Raw genomic sequence first — 21,288 nt, forward strand, 5'->3', positions numbered from 1 at the left:
AGTGCAGTGCCTCAAATCGAATGCCCTGTAAACCAAAACACCCTTTGACAAAGCAAGAAAAGACGAAAAAATTGACCACTGAGGAAAGCTTGGAGTCAGACCCGAAAGCTTTGGGAAGAATTTGAAATTTTCTTTGCTTCTTCTTACCCGACGCTCACCAGTTTCCACACTTACTGAATTAATCGTCGGAAATTTCCAAAGATTTATCAAAAAATTTTATTTAAATCAAAAATCTTTTGATTTAAGGGAAGGCTTATTCTGGTCGTGAATTTTACGGACACGGTTCAGCCAAGTTTTGAGCTCAGTGCCTTCCTTTAAAAGGTTCGCAAAAGCCAGTGTTTTGAGCTGCTGGAGTTTTTTTTTAATTTAAGTATTGCTTAATTCAAGGAGAATTTGTTAAATTTAAATTATGCATCCTATAAACATATGGTATATTCCACTTGCGAATGTGCTTCCTATCAGTTTTACTCATGGGTTTGTTGATCTCAATGCTAAGACGTCGGATGCCGTTGAAAACTACAATTTTCTTTTTATTGTGTTGCACCTTTTAGGCATTAGAGATGAATAAATCTATTTATTAATCCATCTTTTATGATTTAAATAATTTTTATTGCATTCAAGATTTTTTTAAAATAAAATTTGATTAATAATGTCGTCATGTGGATATGAATTACAATTGAATTCATTCATTTGAGTGTTTAACATGCGTGATTTTAAAGAGATTGTAAAGTGTCTCAGCTAATTGAATGGCTTTATTTTTCGATATATAGATATTTACGAATAAAACGGAGGTTCAGTATATTGAATAAAGAATTGGCTTAATAGCTTAAGATACTCCTAGGTACTTTAAGAAAAAATAGTGGTTTTGTCATATTTGGTTAACCCATTCCTTATCATGGTATTATACATCATACGCAAATTGAGTGATTTGGAATGATTTATTCCTAGGCAATTTTTATACGAATTGCTGTCGGGAATGGATTTTTAGAAACTTTAGCTTTTCAGTTACTTGGGAAAAATAGTCCGACAAAGATGAAAATACATTTTACTATTGTTTTCTTACTTCGCGGAAAGTCATGAAAAATTTTCGCTCAAACTGGCGAACGGAAAATTCGACATCCCGTCGAATTTGTTAAAATTGGCCGCTTTTCTCTTTAAATTCAGTGACCATTAAGACGTGTGTTTGACAGGGGCTCCCCGCTCCCCCATAATAGATAAACTTTTTTTTCTTTTCAAAAAATCATCTATTAGTCTGTAGGAAACTAATCTCAAAATATGAACATTCTATCTCAAGAATTTCTGGTACATTGACTGAATGGATTAAAATAATCAAAGAATATTCCACCATGTCTCAAACATGCAGGCTCTCCCCTAGGTCAAAAATATTTTAGTTCAATTTTATTTTAATTTTGGTCACGTGTTATAAATTATTTTTTACTAAAAAAAGTATCATATTCGAGACATGTGACTTTTTTGTCACACTGTATCTTAAATTTGGGGTATTTTCTTGAGACTTTCCACCATCTTCAAGAACATTTTCCGCCCATGAACTGCCTGTGCGTGTGATGATGTGGATACAATAAATAGAAAAGTGCTTGTTCAATCGTAAAAGCTCTCTAAGGGAAACATCCATACCATGTTAGAATGTTGAGGCTCATAAAATGAATATTTTTTGTCAGATATATAAAACGAGTTTAAGACGCGAGAAAAGCTCAGTGAGAGTGCTTTTCCTCCACAAAGACATATTGACCATTTGGCAAATCGGACTTTGGCGGATATTGGCGCCGTGGCTTGTTGATTACGACACCGCACAATGTTGTCGAAAAGACCATACGACCTTCAGACAACAAATGAGATCATTAACTCTGTTTGGTGAATTTTTTTTTGCTTTCATTGAAAGCAAAAATGACAATGTGAATGATACAGTGAGAATTATCGCTAAATTTATGTGCTTATTTTAAACCCCTACTCCGTCAATTAATTAACAAGAATGCTACAGGAAGAAAAAAATCCACCATTCTAAGAATTTCCTCGTATAGAATTCTAATGAGTTCCTCTAACAATATTATGTATTTTTTCAAGTCCATCTAATTTATTTTTTAGCCCATAAAAATTCACATAGTGTCTGGAAATTTGCCTACATTTCGTCCTTGTGCCTTCCACATAAGCAAATGCTGTTTCACACAGCAAAAAGCTCCCCTCCCAAAGGGAGAACAAGAGAATCACATAAACTTTTTGGTGTGCTTCCAAAATATTTACTATGTCAAAGTTCGCAGCTTTAATGACGAGACAATTAAATATTCCTCTGGAACAAGCCACACTGAGTAATCTTGTTGAAATATTCAGTATGCAGACACCAGTGATGCTTTTTAATTAAGAACCATGTGTTTTCAACAACAACTTTTCTAAGGGTTGATAAGAGAATTAGGCGCTTACACATTGCAAAAACTACAATGACGCTTTCAATTTCGGAATTGTATGTACATATATGCTCATGGGTAGAGGGAGGTGCATTGGTATGCAATCTAAAAAATAATTTATATTATATTTATTTACGATGTTGGAATATTTATAAACTATTAAAATATTCAATCATGAAAATGAGCAGCATAAAAAATGTTTATTGTTTATTGATTTTATTAAAGTGTTTCTGCACCACTGGAATATAGTTTGAAAACAATTCACAGATGTTTTGATGTTGCAAAATATTATATTTTTTAATATTTTAAAAAATTTTTAAATAGAAGATTATCATTTATAGGTCGAAATTTAAAATGAAGGCGGGGCTATTTTGAGCTGTGGGGCTATACTGATTTACAATTTTTTCGCATACCTCTAAAGAAAGCTTCCCCTTACAATTATTTTATTTAGTCTCACAATTGTTCTGTCTATCCAAATTACATTACGTTAAAGTCCAGTTTCCTTTAGAAGTATGCGAAAAAATCGTATATCAATATCAATATAGCCCCACAGTTTAAAGTAGTCCTACTTGTATTGAGGTTCTTTAAACGGCTACAAAATCAAACATTTGCGAACGTATTATATATTTTTTTATTTTTAATAGAAAAACAAAGGTAATTTTAGATAATTTGTAAATAGATTCAATTTTCACACGGTTTTGTATAGCAAACGTTAATACGTTTTGTTTGAAATTTATTTGAAGTCCACCCAATTCAACAAATTTTAATGAAAATTAAAGCAAAGACTTCTCTTCACAGTAATCTTCCATTTGCGTGAGTTTCTGCCAAAATATTTGTCTAAGAAATTTTTTTTTTAAGTTTGGGAACTTCATTTAGATATAAACTTTTATTGTTGTTCAAATTCTTCTACATAGAAAAAAATATGTTGTAAAAATGTTCGTAAATGTTTGTAAATTCCCATGGGGGAGTTACGAAATATTCGTGAATTGTATAACCAACAAACAAGTTCGTAATAGTTTGTATTTTTATCACAGACATTGCTCGTAACATAATCATTTGACGAACATTTTTTGTACTTTTACAAACATTTGTTCGTAAATGTTCGTAAATACACAAAATATGTTCGTAAAATTTTGTCATTTGTTCGTAAATGTTCGTAAAATATTCGACAGGAAAACAAACATTTACGAACAAATGACAAAATTTTACGAACATATTTTGTGTGTTTACGAACATTTACGAACAAATGTTTGTAAAAGTACAAAAAAATGTTTGTCAAATGATCATGTTACGAACTAATAATAATAATTATTATTAATAATGATAATAATAATAATGTTTGTGAAAAAAGTACAAACTTTTACGAACATGTTTGTGGGTTATACGATTCACGAGCATTTCCTAACTCCCCCATAGGAATTCACAAACATTTACGAATATTTTTACAAAATATTTTTTTCTGTGTAAACACAACATCTTATAGTTTTTAAAATAGCAATTAATAAAATAATAGTAAAGATTTTCAACAGACCATTTTACATTATTTCCACTAAGCATTAGAGCAACAACACTTTATTTATTCTCTCTATTTTAAATAAGGAAAATGGAGATTGTTATGTGAAAATTCAATGTGCTTCTATTTGCTTTAATTTCATTCACATTGAAATGACTATTCTAATTTATTAGGGGTAGCGTTTAATAATGTTGAAACGAGCGTATTTGACTTAATTTAAAAATAACATGGGCAATTTTAGGAAAATATTTTGTTGCTCATGATTTATCCTTAGGGTATAGGCTATACATTGAGGATAGTCAAATTTTTAGGAAACAGTTAAAGAAAATATTAATTGCACCATTGCATTGTCTTTGGATCCAAAGACAACGACCATTGGGAACATCTTTTGCTTATTCACTAACACAAAAAGTATATCTTAGACAACATTTTGATATGGTCGCACAAATATAAATACCACTGAATGTTCTGATCTCCCAAAAGATGTTAAAATTTCAGAAAGCGTTGAAGAATCAATGATGTTGTGTTGAACGATCCCATAGTGAAATTAGGGGAGTTAGTTAAGATCATAAGGATATCATATGACCCATATGACCATTTGTTCAACATCTTACATGATATTTTGTGTATCAAAAATTCCCAGCAAAATGGCTATCGTGTTTACTCACTTTGCACTAAAACCGAAAATCCAAATTCAGCGGTTATGTTCAGAAGCCTCAGCTATAAGGAAGTCTTATCCGAAGAGACAGTTAACCGATTATAGGAATTTTACTGAAGTGCCGAATTACAATATGAAAAATTGGCCTATTTTAGACAATTTTTGAAAGACTACTTTTTGAACAGGATAAAAAATTTGGATATTCACTGGTAAAAATAAAAGGGTCAAATTGACCCTTTTCAAAAGGATGGATCGTATTTGACCCTTTGAAAGGTTCACTTTTGTATCACTTGAAATTTAGTATGCACATTTATCACGAATAATCATGTTTTATTGTAAACTTATTACTGATATCATATTTCTCTCATCTGAGCGAACACCAAAGATCACTTTTTCATTGTTTTTTTATTCGTTTATTCCGGAATTAAATAGATGTCAAAACCGTGACCCTTTCGAAGGGTTCCTGGTGACCCTTTCAAAGAGACAAATATGATCCATCCTTTGGAAAAGGGTCAATTTGACCCTTTTATTTTTACCAGTGTTCGTTGAAAACGGCATATGGACTTTTAGCAGTCTGCTGTCGATAAATTAAGTCAAATTTTACCAAAAATATTTTTTCTTGGTCATCCTACGGACTCATTGAATGACCTGTTGGTAGTTGTAATCTTACTACTCTCTACATTTGTAAAAGAAATATCAATCTTTTAATATTTTCAGTACACTAAGTACGATTCTGATTAAAAAAAAATTAAGTAGTGTTGTTTATGAGGAATTAGGTTAGTGGGTTATAACGAAATTGCCGGACAGCTGATTAGGACAGCTTGGAAATCTTACTTTATTTTTTTACTGACCTGCCCCAATGAAATGTAAAACATATTGTAAAACCGGAACATACAACCACAAAAAGGACATATCCATCATTTGGTCATAGAGGTTGAAATCAACGCGGAGAGGACGGTAGATGCATGGGGTGTGAGTGAGAAAGAACAAAATAAAATGAAAATAAATTCAAATAAAAAATTTAATTCACTCCAAAGAAGTATGCTTGATGTACTAATGCTGAAGTATTGTAATTTCTCCCAAAACTGTATACCTAAGCGAGATTAGAGCTACTAGAAGTAGTTAAGTATTAACACTTCTATTTGTCATAATTACTTTGTTTTAATATATAAATATTTCATGAATATTCAGAACATATCTCAATTTTTCACAATTTACAATAAATAATGCACAAGACTTGGACGAGAAAAACCTCTTCCCAAAGATTCATTCTTCTTCTCTGCATTTTCCTTTCTGGATTTTTTTCTCTCACGGGTGGTTATTGTATATTAAAATAAATATTCAGTCTTTTATGCATGTTTTGTAGATTTAGCATCTCATTTCAGTATGAATTATGACTTACATAAAAGAGTCTATCTTTGCAAGAGATACACGATAAATGCGTGTTTTAGGTTGTGCTATAAATTTCCCAGTTCTTTTTCCTTATTGAAATTTATTTTGTTATAGACAGGATCCACATGAAGGTTCTTTTTTAAAAACAAAAAAAAAGAAACAATTTCTCTGGGGAGCTTTTGTGCAGTCTTTTTTTTGGCAATGTGCTTTAAATGTTGGATGATTGGGAATTACTCAATTTTTGCCAAGAAAAATTTGTCTGCAATTGGCCATATAATACCTTGTCGTAATATGCTTCTTATGATCTTTTGCCTCACATAAGCGACTCATTGTTACTCATGTAACGTCGTATTTAACTTTTAGCGTTGAATATACTCAAATACACCATAATTATAATATGTTACTCAAAAGTGTTTTATAACTTTGTGTTGGCTGCTGCTCTTGCAGATAAAGCCCCTCAATATTTTTTTTTTTTACTTTCAGCCTCAACTCCACCAACTTTATTATTTTGTTAGCGTAAATCTCTCGCAGTGATCACATAATATGGCCTCAACACTAAACATTTCTCCCCATTCGTGACTTCTCATTTCGGTTTCGATTCGCATTTGACTCTTTAGAATTGCGCTGACTTTTTTTTATTCAGTATATAAGGTCCCTTACATCGTGGTTATCAAATGTGCTCAATTGGATAATTGACGCGCTGTTTCAGATGGTGGACTCGATTTTTTTTCGGGTGGTGTATTGGAGCACTTTACGTATGGGACCCATTTCGTGGGTCAGTGAACTTGAGGCTCCAACATTTGGCTGAATGAGAGAACCAGTTGATTCAATTTATCTATTTTTAGCAAGATAGAGGCATCAATTTGTGAACTCCATCAACTCCACGGAGTTCACACTTGACGATCAATTGAAGCTTTCTCGTGACAGAATCTCTGCACTACTGGAAGCTTTTCTCATGCTTTAGGGTCACTTTGGCACCTCCCTGAGTTGATTAGTAATTTGATAAAGTGAACCTCAAGATGGAATCGTCAGCAGAATAAAGCAATTGATGTGAAACATTTCCGCCTGACCGCCTTATTTTCGGACAAAAATTTACAAATTCATCTTCTATACAGCAGCGTCTCGCAAAAGTTATTTGTGCGTGATAAATATTTACTCAACAATATTCTTCTTATCGTATTTCCACTTCGTTGGGTAGAATTTCATTCAGGAGAAACATTTCCCAGAATTTAAACTTGTAAACACAAGAAAAAGCAGAAAATAATTATGATACTGAGCACTTATTTTCAAGAAATTTGTTCTTTGAATTTTAAATAAAATACAAATGTACAAACTTTAGTGCATATAATCATTTGATAAAAGTTTAAAGAATGCTCTAAATAAAGAAACTCTGTTAAAAGAATAAATTACGATATAGTTTATGAAATGAACATTTTTCTTATGTTCAAATTACTTAATTGAAAATCGAAAGTTTACTGCCCTCTCAAATTTTCTCAGTGTATTCTCAGTAAAAAATCAAATTTGATCAGTATAACTATTGAATAAGCGGAATCATCTTTGTAAATTTTAGAGCATTTTAGAGGTAGGGCAGACTGGGGCAAAACTTGTCAAAACGCATATTTAATTCTTTCACGAGCTCTGAGAAAACTTAAACGTTTTATAATGAGCATATTCTTATAGGAAATTTACTGCTCTACAACATTGCAGAAGACTATTTTCCTCTATCTCGAAAGAAATGTGATTTTCGAATCATTTTCTAAAAGTCGCAAACGTTAAAAATATCAAATAGACATATTTTTATAGGAAATTTATTCCTCTACAACCTTGTCGAAGATAATTTTTCTCTATCTTAACGAGAAATGTGCTCAAATTGAGCTAATCAGTATTGATATTTTCTGTAAGCCAAATATTCCAAAAATAGGGCTCAAAATTTCATTATTTTTTATTTTACATAATCCTACCTCGAATCCCTTGAAACTTTGCAAGTTTAAGAAGGTTCATTTAGGCTATTTATAATAAAAATTTCAAGCCTTAGTCTCTTTTATTTTAGAAAATAGTGAATATTAAAATTTTCGTTTTGACAAATTTTGCCCCAGTCTCCCCTACAAAGAGGTTTTTTGTGTTTTTACCATCTTCGCTGTGCTCACATATCTTTTCGATTTAAGTACTTTCAATTTCAATTAAATCAGATTCGTTTGTCAGTAGAAGAATGTCATTTTGAACATGATTATACTTATTTGTTTAAAAATTTCTTTTTCTAATTGTGTTATTTTATTTTATTTTTTCTATACGAAATAGATGAGTTATCCATAAAAGAACAGGAATTTGTAGAAAAATCCTTTTTCGTCGACAATTACAATGTCTAGAGCGTCTAGAGCCTCTGGAGCTTTTTGTGTTTTGCAACTGTAAAAAACGATTCAGATTGCCATAGAGTACCTACAAAATTTTACAATCTTCAATTTTCCTCAAGTTTCTGTTTTAATTTAATAGAGAGAAAGAAATGTGATATTAAAGGAGCAGTGCAAGAGAAAGATTTTCAATCGATTGAATTTCACTAAATTGAAATTGAACTCAACTGACCATAAATGTTTTTCTCTTAAATTAAACAAATATTTATTAGATCTAATCACAATAACTCACAAATATAAATGTGTTGAGGATAGATTGCCTTTGAGAACCATAATATCCTGTAATTAACAATGAACAACTAGAAAATAACTCTTTATTTAGGATTAAGTCCTGAAGAACATTATCTGTACAGTTATTTTGAAGTATATTAAATTCATCTTGTTAAATAAAGATACTCAAATTTGTATTTTATATAAATCAATAATTTTGTAAAAGGGAAATCTTGATGATGAATTTCACCAAGTACCTTTGCAGATCATCCCCTTTAATACAAAATGTTCAGGTTTTCCGTTGTTCTGCGGACTGCTATATAAAGCTCTGCTTGTATAATTTTTTTTAATAATTCGTAGGCTGCCAGTATTAAACTTTTATGTAAGATCTGTTCAGAAATAATTTTGTTTCGATCTTTTTTTGAGAGTTATGCTGTCGACACGTTAGAAGCAATTTTTGTAAAAAATTGCCTTTTCAAAAAAAAAATTCTGACGTTTCTGCCTACAAGGATAGGGGAAATTTTCTTTAAAAAATATTTTTTAAAGAAATTTCTACTAGTGTGTAGAGTAGAGGCCATTATAGAGAAAATTAAATTCAACATTTATTATAATAAAAAATGCAATATTATATTTAACAAACTATATGTAATTAGGAATTTTCTGTAGAGGTAGACAGGGTTGAAATTTCACGTATAAGAGGAAGTAGGACACCGTTGGAATTAGGGAAGCTTTGAAATCCGGCTTTTTTCTTCTACTTTTAAATTAAACTGTATTTACTCATGATATATTTTAACTCCACAAAGCAATTGCGATACTAAATTACTCAAATAAGTTCTTAACCCTCGCATATACATATTGGGCGTTAGTGAAGCATATAGTCGGCATCGTCTGCATACGTGTCTCGAATTGTATTTATTTTAGAAGTTAGTCATATCCTAACAATAATCATTCGCTATACCGACAGATATCGTAATGAAAAAATTTTCTAACAAAGAAAATGTTGAGTTTTGTGTAAAAAAAATCAATTAAAGTACATTAGTTGCTTAAAGAAATCTATAGCAAATATAAACAATTAAAAACAACCTGTGAAAATTAGTTAAATACTTCAGAAGTAGCGATCTCGATGCAAAGGGCAAAAAGACCAAAAGCAATTGATTGCGCCGATTTAGAACAGTTATTGGATAAAGATGAAAAGATTTATTCATTCGGAGACAATTAACTTGACCCAAAAAGGTATTTTCAAACCTTTACGAGTATTAGTTAAAACTAAAAGAAAGGAAAATGAGGGCCGCGCGAGTTGGCTAAAAGTCGTATAAAAATTCAAAAAACCACTTCCGAATTTTTGTATTTCAGGTATGAAGATTTCAAGATTTTGAACATTCGGGATTCTGGCTTTCGGGATTTTGGCTTTCGGGATTTTAGCTGCCACCGACTGAAAACATAGGCGGAATGGAGCAAGAGATTAAAGCTGCCCCAATGCAAAGCTGCCGCCTTCTCCCTTTATGTGAGAAATGTGATATATATTTTGAAATAAGACAATACCCGAAAAACTGAATTTATTCGTAAATTCATAAACGTTTGCAAAATGATTCTTAAAAAAAACTACGTCAGCGTTAAATGCCCCACTACGCCCTATAGTAGGAGATCTATGGGTCAGAGGTTTGGAAAATCTCAAATAATTATCCCACAGAAGCCCCTAGTAAAATTGAAGCGACATATATTCGAATATAATTATCGGAAGTTTTAAGAAAAAGAAAATTTCGTTATACCACACGCCCACTGCTTATGTATTTGTTTCTGCCCAAAAGACAAACTTTTAACCACAATTTCCAAAGATTGTCTGAAACGCTACACAATTTTTCTTGGAAAAATACGACATGCAAATTACATAATTTTGTTTTTCGGAAAAACTTCTAAAATTGAAAATTTAAGAAAAGTTTGTTCAGAAGCCTTCACATCATCACCTCAAATGTTGGATATAGAAAAAACCAATTACGTACATTGAAGCTTTCCTTGAAATTATAACTGAGCTTAACTCTGAAAGTACGTTGTTAATAAATCAGCGCATATTATTAACGAAGTGAAGTTATGTAACTTTTTTACTATTGTGCTTTTATCAGATATTATTCAATCTCTTAGAATAATTTCATAAAATTTATTTTATTTCCTAGAAAACAAATCTCATCTCTCACGACTGGAATACAACACAGATTCTGTTACTATGTAGGTTAAATATACTAAATGTTTATTTAATTACTAACGCCCTCAGCTAAAATTAAGTACTCAGCAAGAACCATCCTTTTAAATTTAACAGAGAAAACTCTTCCTACCCATTATCTTTCAACAAAGAAAATTATAACAATTTATTGCCAGCATAAGTAATTCATGTAATGAAAGAGCAATATTTGTGCCCATGACAGTGTTCATAATTTGATATTTGCGATAACAAGGCCAGAGAGAAGGAGTGAAATTATTCCTTCTACCCTTAACTTCTTCATTGCTCAAACTTTTCATATTCATACGCGTTGTCTTCTAGAAAAATTGGCGCCAACTTCTAATATAAAAGCATCAACACTGCTGAAGATTTTTCAATTAGGGAACAAAATGTGTCAGAATAAAATAAAAATAATTTTCCCCACCATCGAAATTGAGTCTCTAGAGTCGTTTTTTCAAAGATGGAAGGAAAAAAAACTCCAGAACGTGCTCATGTTAAACATCACAATATTATACTGAATTTTCCCTTGAGAGCTTTTACCCAAACCTTCCCAATTTTTTCGACTATTTTTTATCGTTGGTTGAAAAAATCAATAAATTGATTTCAGTAATGAGAATTTTTTTTTTGTATTATATATCCCAGCACGTGACAATTGATCACGTTTCATGGATTCTTTGACGAATTCTTAGATCCTAGCTGGGAGTGAGATTATGGAATTTTCAGGTGGGAGCAGAATATCATCCCACGCATAGTCTCCATGAGAGTTTTGTGGCGCCAAAAGCTACCCTTCTTCTATTTCTTGGCACTTTTCTATAAAAATGCGTAGAATGATTTATTTGTGACCTTCATCTTCATGGAAAATCAATCTACAAATTTTGAGAATTCATTCACAGAGTTGTGTATTGTACATCAAAAACTCAAGTAAAAAATTAAAAAGTTTTCTCCGGGAGCAAAACTTAATATTATTAACCTAAAATCTTCCTCAAAACAAAAAAAAGGAAACGAAAACGAAATAAATTAAAATGGTAAAGAAGAAACTTGAGCTCTAAATGAATGAGGTTTGTCGGAAAAAAAAATAAATTGTAATTTGTGTGTGTAACCATATAAAAACAGTAACAAAGCCCCCAGTTTTGCGGAATGCTCGAAATCTATGGAAAAAGTGGTCTGCGAATTTTCCTTGGCGCTGGTGGTCGATATAAGGGAGTCCGGGGCAGATTAGCCAGCAAATGAAATTCTTCATTGCGTGTTGCGTATAATTGTAAAAAAATGAAAACATTTGTATCAAGTTTATAAATATTTCAATGAATAGCAAGTTAGGTGTTTACTTCGAATAAATAGTGGTTTCCTCAATAGTTCTTATAAAGCACGCTATAACAACCCACTATCTAAATAAAGTCATAAAGAAAGATAAGTCATTCTCGGATGTATAAAACCAATTCTTTACTGATTTCAAGATTAGTTAAACTTTGACTTTCAAAAATTCAAGATGGTGATTTTTTTTAGGTCATAGGGGTAAGGCTCATAATTTTGACCAGTTTCTTATTTTGGACACTTTGAGGATAAAATTGGACACTAAAAATAAATTGATTAAAATTATGGATTTTATTACAATATTTGATGAATAATGAATTCCATCTAAATACTTATTCTTTTTGGAAGACTTCAACACTAATAACGTTAAATTTTGAATATGATTTGAGTTGAAATTGCTTTGTTGAAAATTCAGTGTGAGCAATTGCTTACGAGAAATATGACAGAATTTCGTGTTTACTTCAGTCTTATTTAGCTGTGGTGAAGTACTAACAATGTTTCTTCGCTTTTTTTGAATGATATTATTGAATATTCATTGAATATTGTGTTGATTCACGTTAGTGGCGATTTGTACATTTGACCTGAAGTGAGATTTGCCTTGTGAATTAGGTTTTTCGTGTGAAAAATGGGAAATTTTTTAAGACATTTACCAGTGAGGTGATGGTTCTATTTTGGACAGGTGTTTTTATCTCGAAATTTCGGAAAGTTTTAGCTTTTGCGATGACTAGGTTGGACAAATGCCTGGAGAAACAAAGAAGCATTCTACGTTTCCCTTACATAAACAGGAAGAGGACTTGGTAAGATTGGTTCATGAAATGAAGAACAATGGGTATCCTGTTGAGGCAAATTAGCTGTCCAAATTTACAGCCAAGTTGTCAAAATTAATAACCAAGTTGTCCAAAATAAGAGTCAAATTCACCTCTACATATCAATTCATTTTTAAATGTATTAAGATTAATTTTTAGTAAAAACAAAGACAATAAACCTTTGCCAAGTTTCCAAACAACCCCTCTGAAAAGAGAGTAACAATAAAAATCAATTAGTATTGAAAATATCGTACTTCAAACTTGGAACATTGATACTTATAAGCAGACTATCCCAAATTATGAGCCTTTACCCTAAGTATGTGGGGATGAATTACCTGTGATGGGATGCAATCTATTGTGAGTAAGATCTGTGATATTTGACCCCTGAGACTGATAAATGTACCTGTGATGGGATGCAATCTATTGTGAGTAAGATCTGTGATATTTGACCCCTGAGACTGATAAATGTACCTGTGGTGAGAATAAGTGTGGTTAGAGCATGGGGCTCGGAGGGCAAGTTTTCGAGAATCCTCCGTGTTGCCGATCCACAGGAACTTGCGCAGGAAATTGTGAATGAGTACCACCAGCAAACTTTTAATAACTCTTTAATATGAAATCCAACAGTTTTTAAGAAACGATAATAAAGATATTTTTTGATATTTCGCGAGACAATATTCAATGTGGTTGACTTTCATGGGAGCTGAGCGAAGAGAGAGAGAGTTGAAGATTTTACAAAAATTCTTTACAAAAATATAACCCGGCTGGACGCGCGTAGTGTTTTCGTATGCTGTTCATATGTTGTTCAGCAACATCCTGACCAGGTAAAAAATGTATATTTTTTAAGATGATTCTGGTATGGGAAGTGGGCAAAGCTTGACGATTGCCCTTGTGTATTCTCCTGATGAGGTTTTGACGGAAGCAACTCTGACGTTGCCATCTGCTCCTGGGTAACACTTGACGATTCGTCCTAGACTCCATTTCATTGGCGGCAAGTGATCTTCTTTGATGATGACAAGGGCACCTGGCTGCAGAGACGGGAAAAGTGTGGTCCACTTCTTGCGTTGTTGCAGAGTGTGTAAATACTCTGTAGCCCACCTTTTCCAAAAGAATTGTAGTCTTTGTTGAACGAGCTTCCATGTTTTGAGTCGATTTTCTGGGATTCCTGTCAACTGTTCTTCTGGGATGGCATTGAGAGGACGTCCGATTAAAAAATGTCCGGGAGTGAGAGCTTCGAGGTCTGATGGATCCGTGGACATTGGCATGATGGGACGTGAGTTCAAACATCCTTCAATTTGAACCAAAATTGTGAGCATTTCTTGTTCTGTGAGATGAGAGAGTCCAATTGTCCGATACAAGTGATGTTTAAGCCGTTTGATTGAAGACTCCCAGGACCCGCCGAAGTGAGGGCTGCGTGGTGGAATAAACTTGAAGTTGATTCCCTGTTCAGCTGAAGCCTCGATGATCTGAGATTGATTGTGAGATGACTCAAACACTTGTTGAACTTCGGCCAATTCTCGACTCGCTCCAACAAAATTGGTCGCGTTGTCGCAAAGTATCTCAAACGGCTTTCCTCGGCGCGCTGTAAAACGTCTGAGAGATGCGAGAAAAGCACTAGTTGTGAGATCAGCGACGAGTTCTATGTGAATTGCTCGAGTTGCGAGGCAGATGAACAATGCCACATACATCTTGAGACGTGTCTTGGAGCGTACAGGAGGCTTGATGTGGAATGGTCCACAGAAATCCACTCCAGTTCGATGAAATGGATGGACTCCGGAAACCCTTGAGATGTGACAGTCACTCATGAGCTGTTCTGCTGTTTGCGGTTTCACACGAAAACATGGAACGCATTCTCGAACGGTTCTTTTGGTCACGTCGATTCCCCTCAGTGGCCAATAGTTCTGGCGCATGTGAGACAATGTCATTTGAGCTCCTCCATGAAGAGTACTGTGATGTGACTCCAAGGCAAGAAGACGAGTGATGTGATGATGAGGTGGTAGAATAGCAGGGTGTTTGTAATCATAACGAACATCCGCATGTCGAATTCTGCCGCCAACTCGTATGAGGCCAGTTTCATCCAAAAACGGATTCAGATTTCGAAGTTTGGACTGTCTGGATACGACGTTGTTCTTGCTGAGATTCTGATAATCCTCGGGGAACGATTCCTTTTGGACATGACGAACAATTGTAATACGAGCCTGACTTAATTCTCCTGGAGAAAGACAGCCAGACATCGTTTTCTGCTTCTTGTACGTGCGGTATGTGTTGAGAATAAATCTGCGACAATATGCGACAATTCGCACAAGCTTGGGAAGAGACGAAACACGCCCAATCAGTTCGGAGAAATCATTTTGAGTAGTCACAAGGGAGACGTTATGACGCATTTCGAGATGAGCATCATCTGGCAATTCAATTTCTGTGGCCTCGAAATTGAGTTCTGAACTTGTGATCCATGATGGACCGTTCCACCAGAGTGAATCTTGTGTGAGATCTGCGGCTGACACTCCACGTGATGCAAGGTCTGCGGGATTTTCCTTGGACGTCACATGATGCCAATTGGTTGCGGGAATGGTGTTCTGAATCTCAGACACCCTGTTAGCGACAAATGTTTGCCACCTTCGAGATTCTGCATTGATCCAACACAAGACAATCATTGAGTCGGTGAACGCGTGGATCTCACTGATTGGAGTTGACAGAGCACTGATCACTTTTTCAACTAGCCTTTTGAGCAAAACAGCACCACAGAGCTCAAGTCGGGGCAAAGATACTTGCTTAAGAGGCGCAACTTTGGTTTTAGCACACAACAATCGCGAACTCACATTGTTTTCATTATCTATGCTACGAACATAAACACAGGCTGCATATGCTCTTTCTGAAGCGTCGCTGAAGGCGAACAACTGCACTGATTTTGGATTTTCGAAACTAGTAAATTTTCTTGGTACTTTGATATTGTTCACTGAGTTGATAACACTGCTTTGATAATCTAACCACTTTTCACATACTTCAGCATCAAGAGTTGAATCCCAATCCGTCTGGATCTTCCATAGCGACTGCATAAGGATCTTAGCTGAGATTGTGACAGGAGCCAGAAGACCCAGGGGATCGAACATTTTCGCCATGTCCGACAGAATGGTGCGCTTGGTGATAGAACTATGGAATTCTGTAGTGGTGAATCTGAAGCAGTCAGAGTTTGGAGTCCAGTTAAGACCTAACGTCTTGACACTTTCCTCGCCCATGCTGAGTGAAGAGCTCTTTTCATGGTCTTCTTGTGGAATTTGTGACATGATTTCTGATGAGTTGGATGACCACTTCTTCAAAGAGAATCCTCCACGCTGTAGCATGGAGATGAGCTCTTGCCTGAGTAATAGCGCGGACTCCACATCTGAGGTTCCCGTCAGGAGGTCATCGACATAGAAGTCTCTCTCCACTACAGGTGCTGCACACGGAAAATGCTGACCTTCATCAGTTACCAATTGCTGGAGGCACCTTGTAGCTAGGAACGGGGCACTTGCAGTACCGTAGGTTACTGTTGAAAGCAGATATGTCTGAAGAGGTTGCTGTGGAGTTTCCCTCCATAGTATTCGCTGCATGTTCTGATCCTCTTCATGGATGATAATCTGACGGTACATTTTTTGTATGTCTGCCTTGAGGATCACATTGTGCTGCCGAAATCTTAGCAAGATCTCGAACAGGTCATCTTGAGTTTTTGCACCCACTAGGAGTACTGAGTTCAGTGATTTTCCAGAGGTCGTTTTAGCAGAGGCATCAAAGACGACTCTGACTGGGGTACTTGTAGATTCTTTGATGACAGGATGATGACACAGATACACTGCCGGTTTTGGTGAAGTGTATCCCTCTGGCAACTTCCTCATGTGTCCCAGTGATTCGTATTGACGCATGAAATCCCTGTATTGTATATAGAGATTCTCGTCTCGCTGCAAACGGCGTTCAATACAACGGAATCTCTTCTCTGCTAGGTAACGTGAATCCCCCAGATTCTGAAGATCCTCTCGAGTTGGCAGTCTTACGACGTATCTTCCTTCTGAATTGCGACTGGTGCAAAAGGCAAAATGGGCTTCACATTTTTGCTCTTCGACGCTGAGTGGTTTTTGTGCCTTAACTTCTTCCAAAGTCCAGAGCTTCTCCATTTGTGTGTTAAGAGAAGTGTCTTCCGTGGCACAAAGGCATGTGATCAAGCGAGAAATTGAAGATGTTGACTCCGAATGTGATTCAAAACAACCAGCGACTATGTAGCCAAAGGCTGTTTCTTGAAGCGTAGGAGATCCTGCTACTTTTCGGCTTCGCAAAACACTCATGAAGACGTCGGCCCCCAACAGCATATCAATTGGACCGGGCTTGCCAAAATCTGGATCTGCCAAAGTCACGTGCGATGGGATTTGATACTGAATTTTGACTTCAACAGCTGGCTGGTCATCAGTGATGTGCTCAAGCACAAGGAACTCCAACACCATGGAAATAATGCTGTTTTTGTCTTCAATTTCCGCTGTGATTGACTGAGGTGTGTTTGTGCAAATTGACCCAATACCCTTGATAGCACCAACATGAGAATCCTTCAACGGTAGAGCCAATTTGTTTGCGAAATTGCGAGAGACTGAATTTGTTTGTGAGCAGGAATCCAAAAGAGCGCGGCACTTATACTTTAGGCCATCTTGTCCTGTGACCAAGACCTGCACAGATGGCAAAATTGTATGACGATTCACTTGTATGGGTAGGGCCACGTGATTGATGAGTGCATTTGACTGAGGTTGAGTACTGGATCCTGCTTTTGGTACTGGAACTTCTTGAGAATTGAGATGTGATTTGTCTGTAGACTGATATGCCTCGTGAAGAAGAGTATTGTGCTTTAAATTGCACTTCCTGCACCAGCTAGAGCGACAATCTCGAACTCCATGGGATGGTCGCAGACAATTCAAACACAATTTATTCTCCTTTGTGAGCTCAATTCGACGATTTGGTGGTGAATTGAGAAAAAGAGGACACTGAGATATGTGATGATATTCAGCAGAACAAATGAGACACTTCTTTCCCTCTTCAACTGTTGTTACGAGAGTAGAAGGTGCTGATTGTGTAGATGACTTCCCTGATGAAGAGGGCTTAGAGAACTTCTGAGTTGGGTTGACCTTGGGGGCAGAGGAATTCTTTGTAGGCTTGCTTTCAGACTTCCCATCGTAGCATGACTCCCAGGAATCGCATCTACTCTCAAGGAACTCCATAAATTCTGTCCATGTGGGAATATTGTTAGCCAAGGGAGTTCGTGACCAAAGGCTCTTAGTCTCGGGATCCAGTGCTTCCATAGCTGTGTGGATTAACCATGGGTCACGAGTGGTAGTATTCAGAGCATCCATTGCTTTGATCACTTGTTCGAAAGTATTGAAAGCCTGGCGAAGTTCCTTGGGATTTGTGACGACTTTCTTGGATTGTGCAAAGAAAGTCTTGATGTGATCAAAGACGATGTTCCTCGGTTTGTTGTAGCGTTTCACTAGAGTATCCCATGCCTCATTGTAGTTGGCGTCTGTGACTGCAAGATTTTTCAATAGACGAGCTGGTTCGCCAGACAGAGATGATTTCAAGTATTGAAACTTCTCAGCAATAGTGAGCTCATCTTTTGTGTGAATTGTACTGCTGAACAAGTCGTGGAACTCTTGCCAGTCAGAAATATTTCCAGTGAAAACAGGGAGATCAATTTGAGGAAGCTTAAGATTCGACCTTGACGAGCGTGTGTTGATTGAATTCGCCACAGCTTCAATTCCTGATTTGTGTGTTCCCAATAACTCACTCATGACACTCTTCTGCTGATCCATAATGGATTTAACAAGGAAAGTCATCATTTGTTGATCCACGGGTGAATGTGTGGTCTGCTGGGTTGGTTTTTCTCGAAGCCTGAACACCACTTCATTAAGTGTCATTTCGATTGTATGGCACAAGGAAAGAAACGTATTCAGCACTTCAGCCTCAGAATCTATTTTATCCTGCACCTTGAGTCGCTTGCTGATATCATGGTGAAGTGCAAGAAATCGATCCTTTGACTTTTCAACAAATACCAAGTTGCTTTCGACTTCCGGAAGACGTTCTGCAGAATACGAAGCAAACGGTGTTGTGGCGACTTGCTGCTCAAGCTCATTTATCTTCGTGAGAATAAAATCTCTTTCTTGAGTTATGGTAGACATGCTGGTGGACTGTGTACTCTGACCAGGCTGGACAGAACTGTATCTGAGATTGTGGCACGCTGACCAGGTTGACAAAATGTGCTGAGATTGAGGTTATGTGCACACTGACCAGGATGGTCAGAAGTGTTGCTGAGAATGAGAATCTTCTACACTGTGGGTCCCTGAGGCGTACTGTGTGATGTTTTCAGGCCCTGGATGTGTCCACAAGCACTGAATGACCTTTGTATGAATGCCTGGAACCTTCCTCAATGTAGCTTTTCGTCCACAGGACTCTGATTCTGCCTCCGAAAAGCGTCCTCTTCGAAGGCGCCGAAGGACCAGTTTTAATGTGGGGATGAATTACCTGTGATGGGATGCAATCTATTGTGAGTAAGATCTGTGATATTTGACCCCTGAGACTGATAAATGTACCTGTGATGGGATGCAATCTATTGTGAGTAAGATCTGTGATATTTGACCCCTGAGACTGATAAATGTACCTGTGGTGAGAATAAGTGTGGTTAGAGCATGGGGCTCGGAGGGCAAGTTTTCGAGAATCCTCCGTGTTGCCGATCCACAGGAACTTGCGCAGGAAATTGTGAATGAGTACCACCAGCAAACTTTTAATAACTCTTTAATATGAAATCCAACAGTTTTTAAGAAACGATAATAAAGATATTTTTTGATATTTCGCGAGACAATATTCAATGTGGTTGACTTTCATGGGAGCTGAGCGAAGAGAGAGAGAGTTGAAGATTTTACAAAAATTCTTTACAAAAATATAACCCGGCTGGACGCGCGTAGTGTTTTCGTATGCTGTTCATATGTTGTTCAGCAACAGTATGTTTGGACGAAACATACACAAAAATGAACGAAGTAGTAAAGTAAAGTACCCTCACTCGACCCGGTTCTTCGATTCGACCGGTGAGTCAATTTTTTAATGTTTTATGAGCAATTTCGTCAATTTCTATGAATTTGTCACTGGTTCGTATTATTCATGGAATAATTGACCTATTAAAGTTAGATCATACGCAAAATATTATAGCAAATTTAAATAAATTGAATAAATAAATCTACCGATCGAGACGAGGAACCGGTCGAGCGAGGGCACTTTACTTTAGGATTCGTTTTCGAGAAAAAACAAAAAAAAAACATGGTTTTGGAGGGGTTGGAGAGCGGTGGCCGGAAAATAAAAATCATAATAATGTTCCTTAGATCGACTTATGGGAGAGAAGGTCCTCCGAATATTCGAAGTTCGTATATCTTACCATTTCGCCTCTAGATGGGTAACAATTTTATGGACAGAAAAAAAGAATATTTAAAAAAAAGATTGCTCATTTATGGGTACTCAACCAATTCATTACCGATTACGACCGATACAATCGGATTGGAAATTTCAAAACCTTTCCAAAAATTCCAAGTTTACACAAATCTGTTAAAAAATAGACACTCAAAAAAGTAAAACCTTTTCCTTTGAATTTTTGAAATTTTTCCAGAATTTTTTCTGGAGTTGAAGTTGTCCGCAAATTGCATCTATGGATTTTAAATGTGATTGATCCGCCAGGTATGGAAAGGACCACATCATCCCTGTACGTGAACTCATAATAATGCATGTTTAGAAATCCTACTCGCAATAAGAACTAGTTCCTCTAAAGGATGTTGTACTAGCGATATTATTATTGTCATTATTAATTTTAATTTTAATTACGTAAAATATTACCCTTTTCTCATATCTCCATTTTATTTATTATTAATATTTTTATTATATTACTTTCTGTTTGTGTTTGAACTATATAAATGCTAATAAAACCCACATAAATTATTTTAGGACATAAAGGAGACGATGGAATTGTGTTCAAGGTATGCCTTTAATCCATTAAAGTGCATCGATGTGTATATAATCTTTGATGTAGGAATAAGTATATGTTTGGGACAATAAATTGTGATTTACACTTAGGTCGTGACATAAACTTTGACCCTCCATTTGGATGGGAAAATTGGAAAATTTCTACTTTTGTTCTACACAGCAATAAAAATGGACACAAATTGTTCTACTGGATGTATTTTCTTGGCGTGTGCTTAATGTGATACTGAAGGCTTTTATCTCGCACCAACTTCTCATGATCCCATAATGCTTGGTGTGTCATCTCAAAGAGCTTTTATGGGAAACTTTTCCATAAGCATCCGATTT

The 21,288-nt window shown here is 35.6% G+C and overlaps 2 protein-coding genes across 3 annotated transcripts in view; both read right to left on the minus strand.

Moving 5' to 3' along the window:
- LOC129801912 (LON peptidase N-terminal domain and RING finger protein 3) overlaps window positions 1-21,288 on the minus strand; it is a 143,504-nt gene that overhangs the window by 75,734 nt on the left and 46,482 nt on the right. The window lies entirely within an intron of this gene.
- LOC129800998 (uncharacterized) lies at window positions 13,773-19,118 on the minus strand. The gene has a single exon (XM_055845749.1). The coding sequence runs from the start codon at window positions 19,116-19,118 to the stop codon at window positions 13,773-13,775; it is 5,346 nt and encodes a 1,781-aa protein (XP_055701724.1).

The sequence above is a fragment of the Phlebotomus papatasi genome, chromosome 2, assembly GCF_024763615.1.
Source record: "Phlebotomus papatasi isolate M1 chromosome 2, Ppap_2.1, whole genome shotgun sequence".
NCBI lineage: Eukaryota > Metazoa > Arthropoda > Insecta > Diptera > Psychodidae > Phlebotomus > Phlebotomus papatasi.

Excerpts from the sequence above, each read along its gene's own strand:
- LOC129800998 (XM_055845749.1), bottom strand. The coding sequence starts at position 19,118 with ATGTCTACCATAACTCAAGAAAGAGATTTTATTCTCACGAAGATAAAT.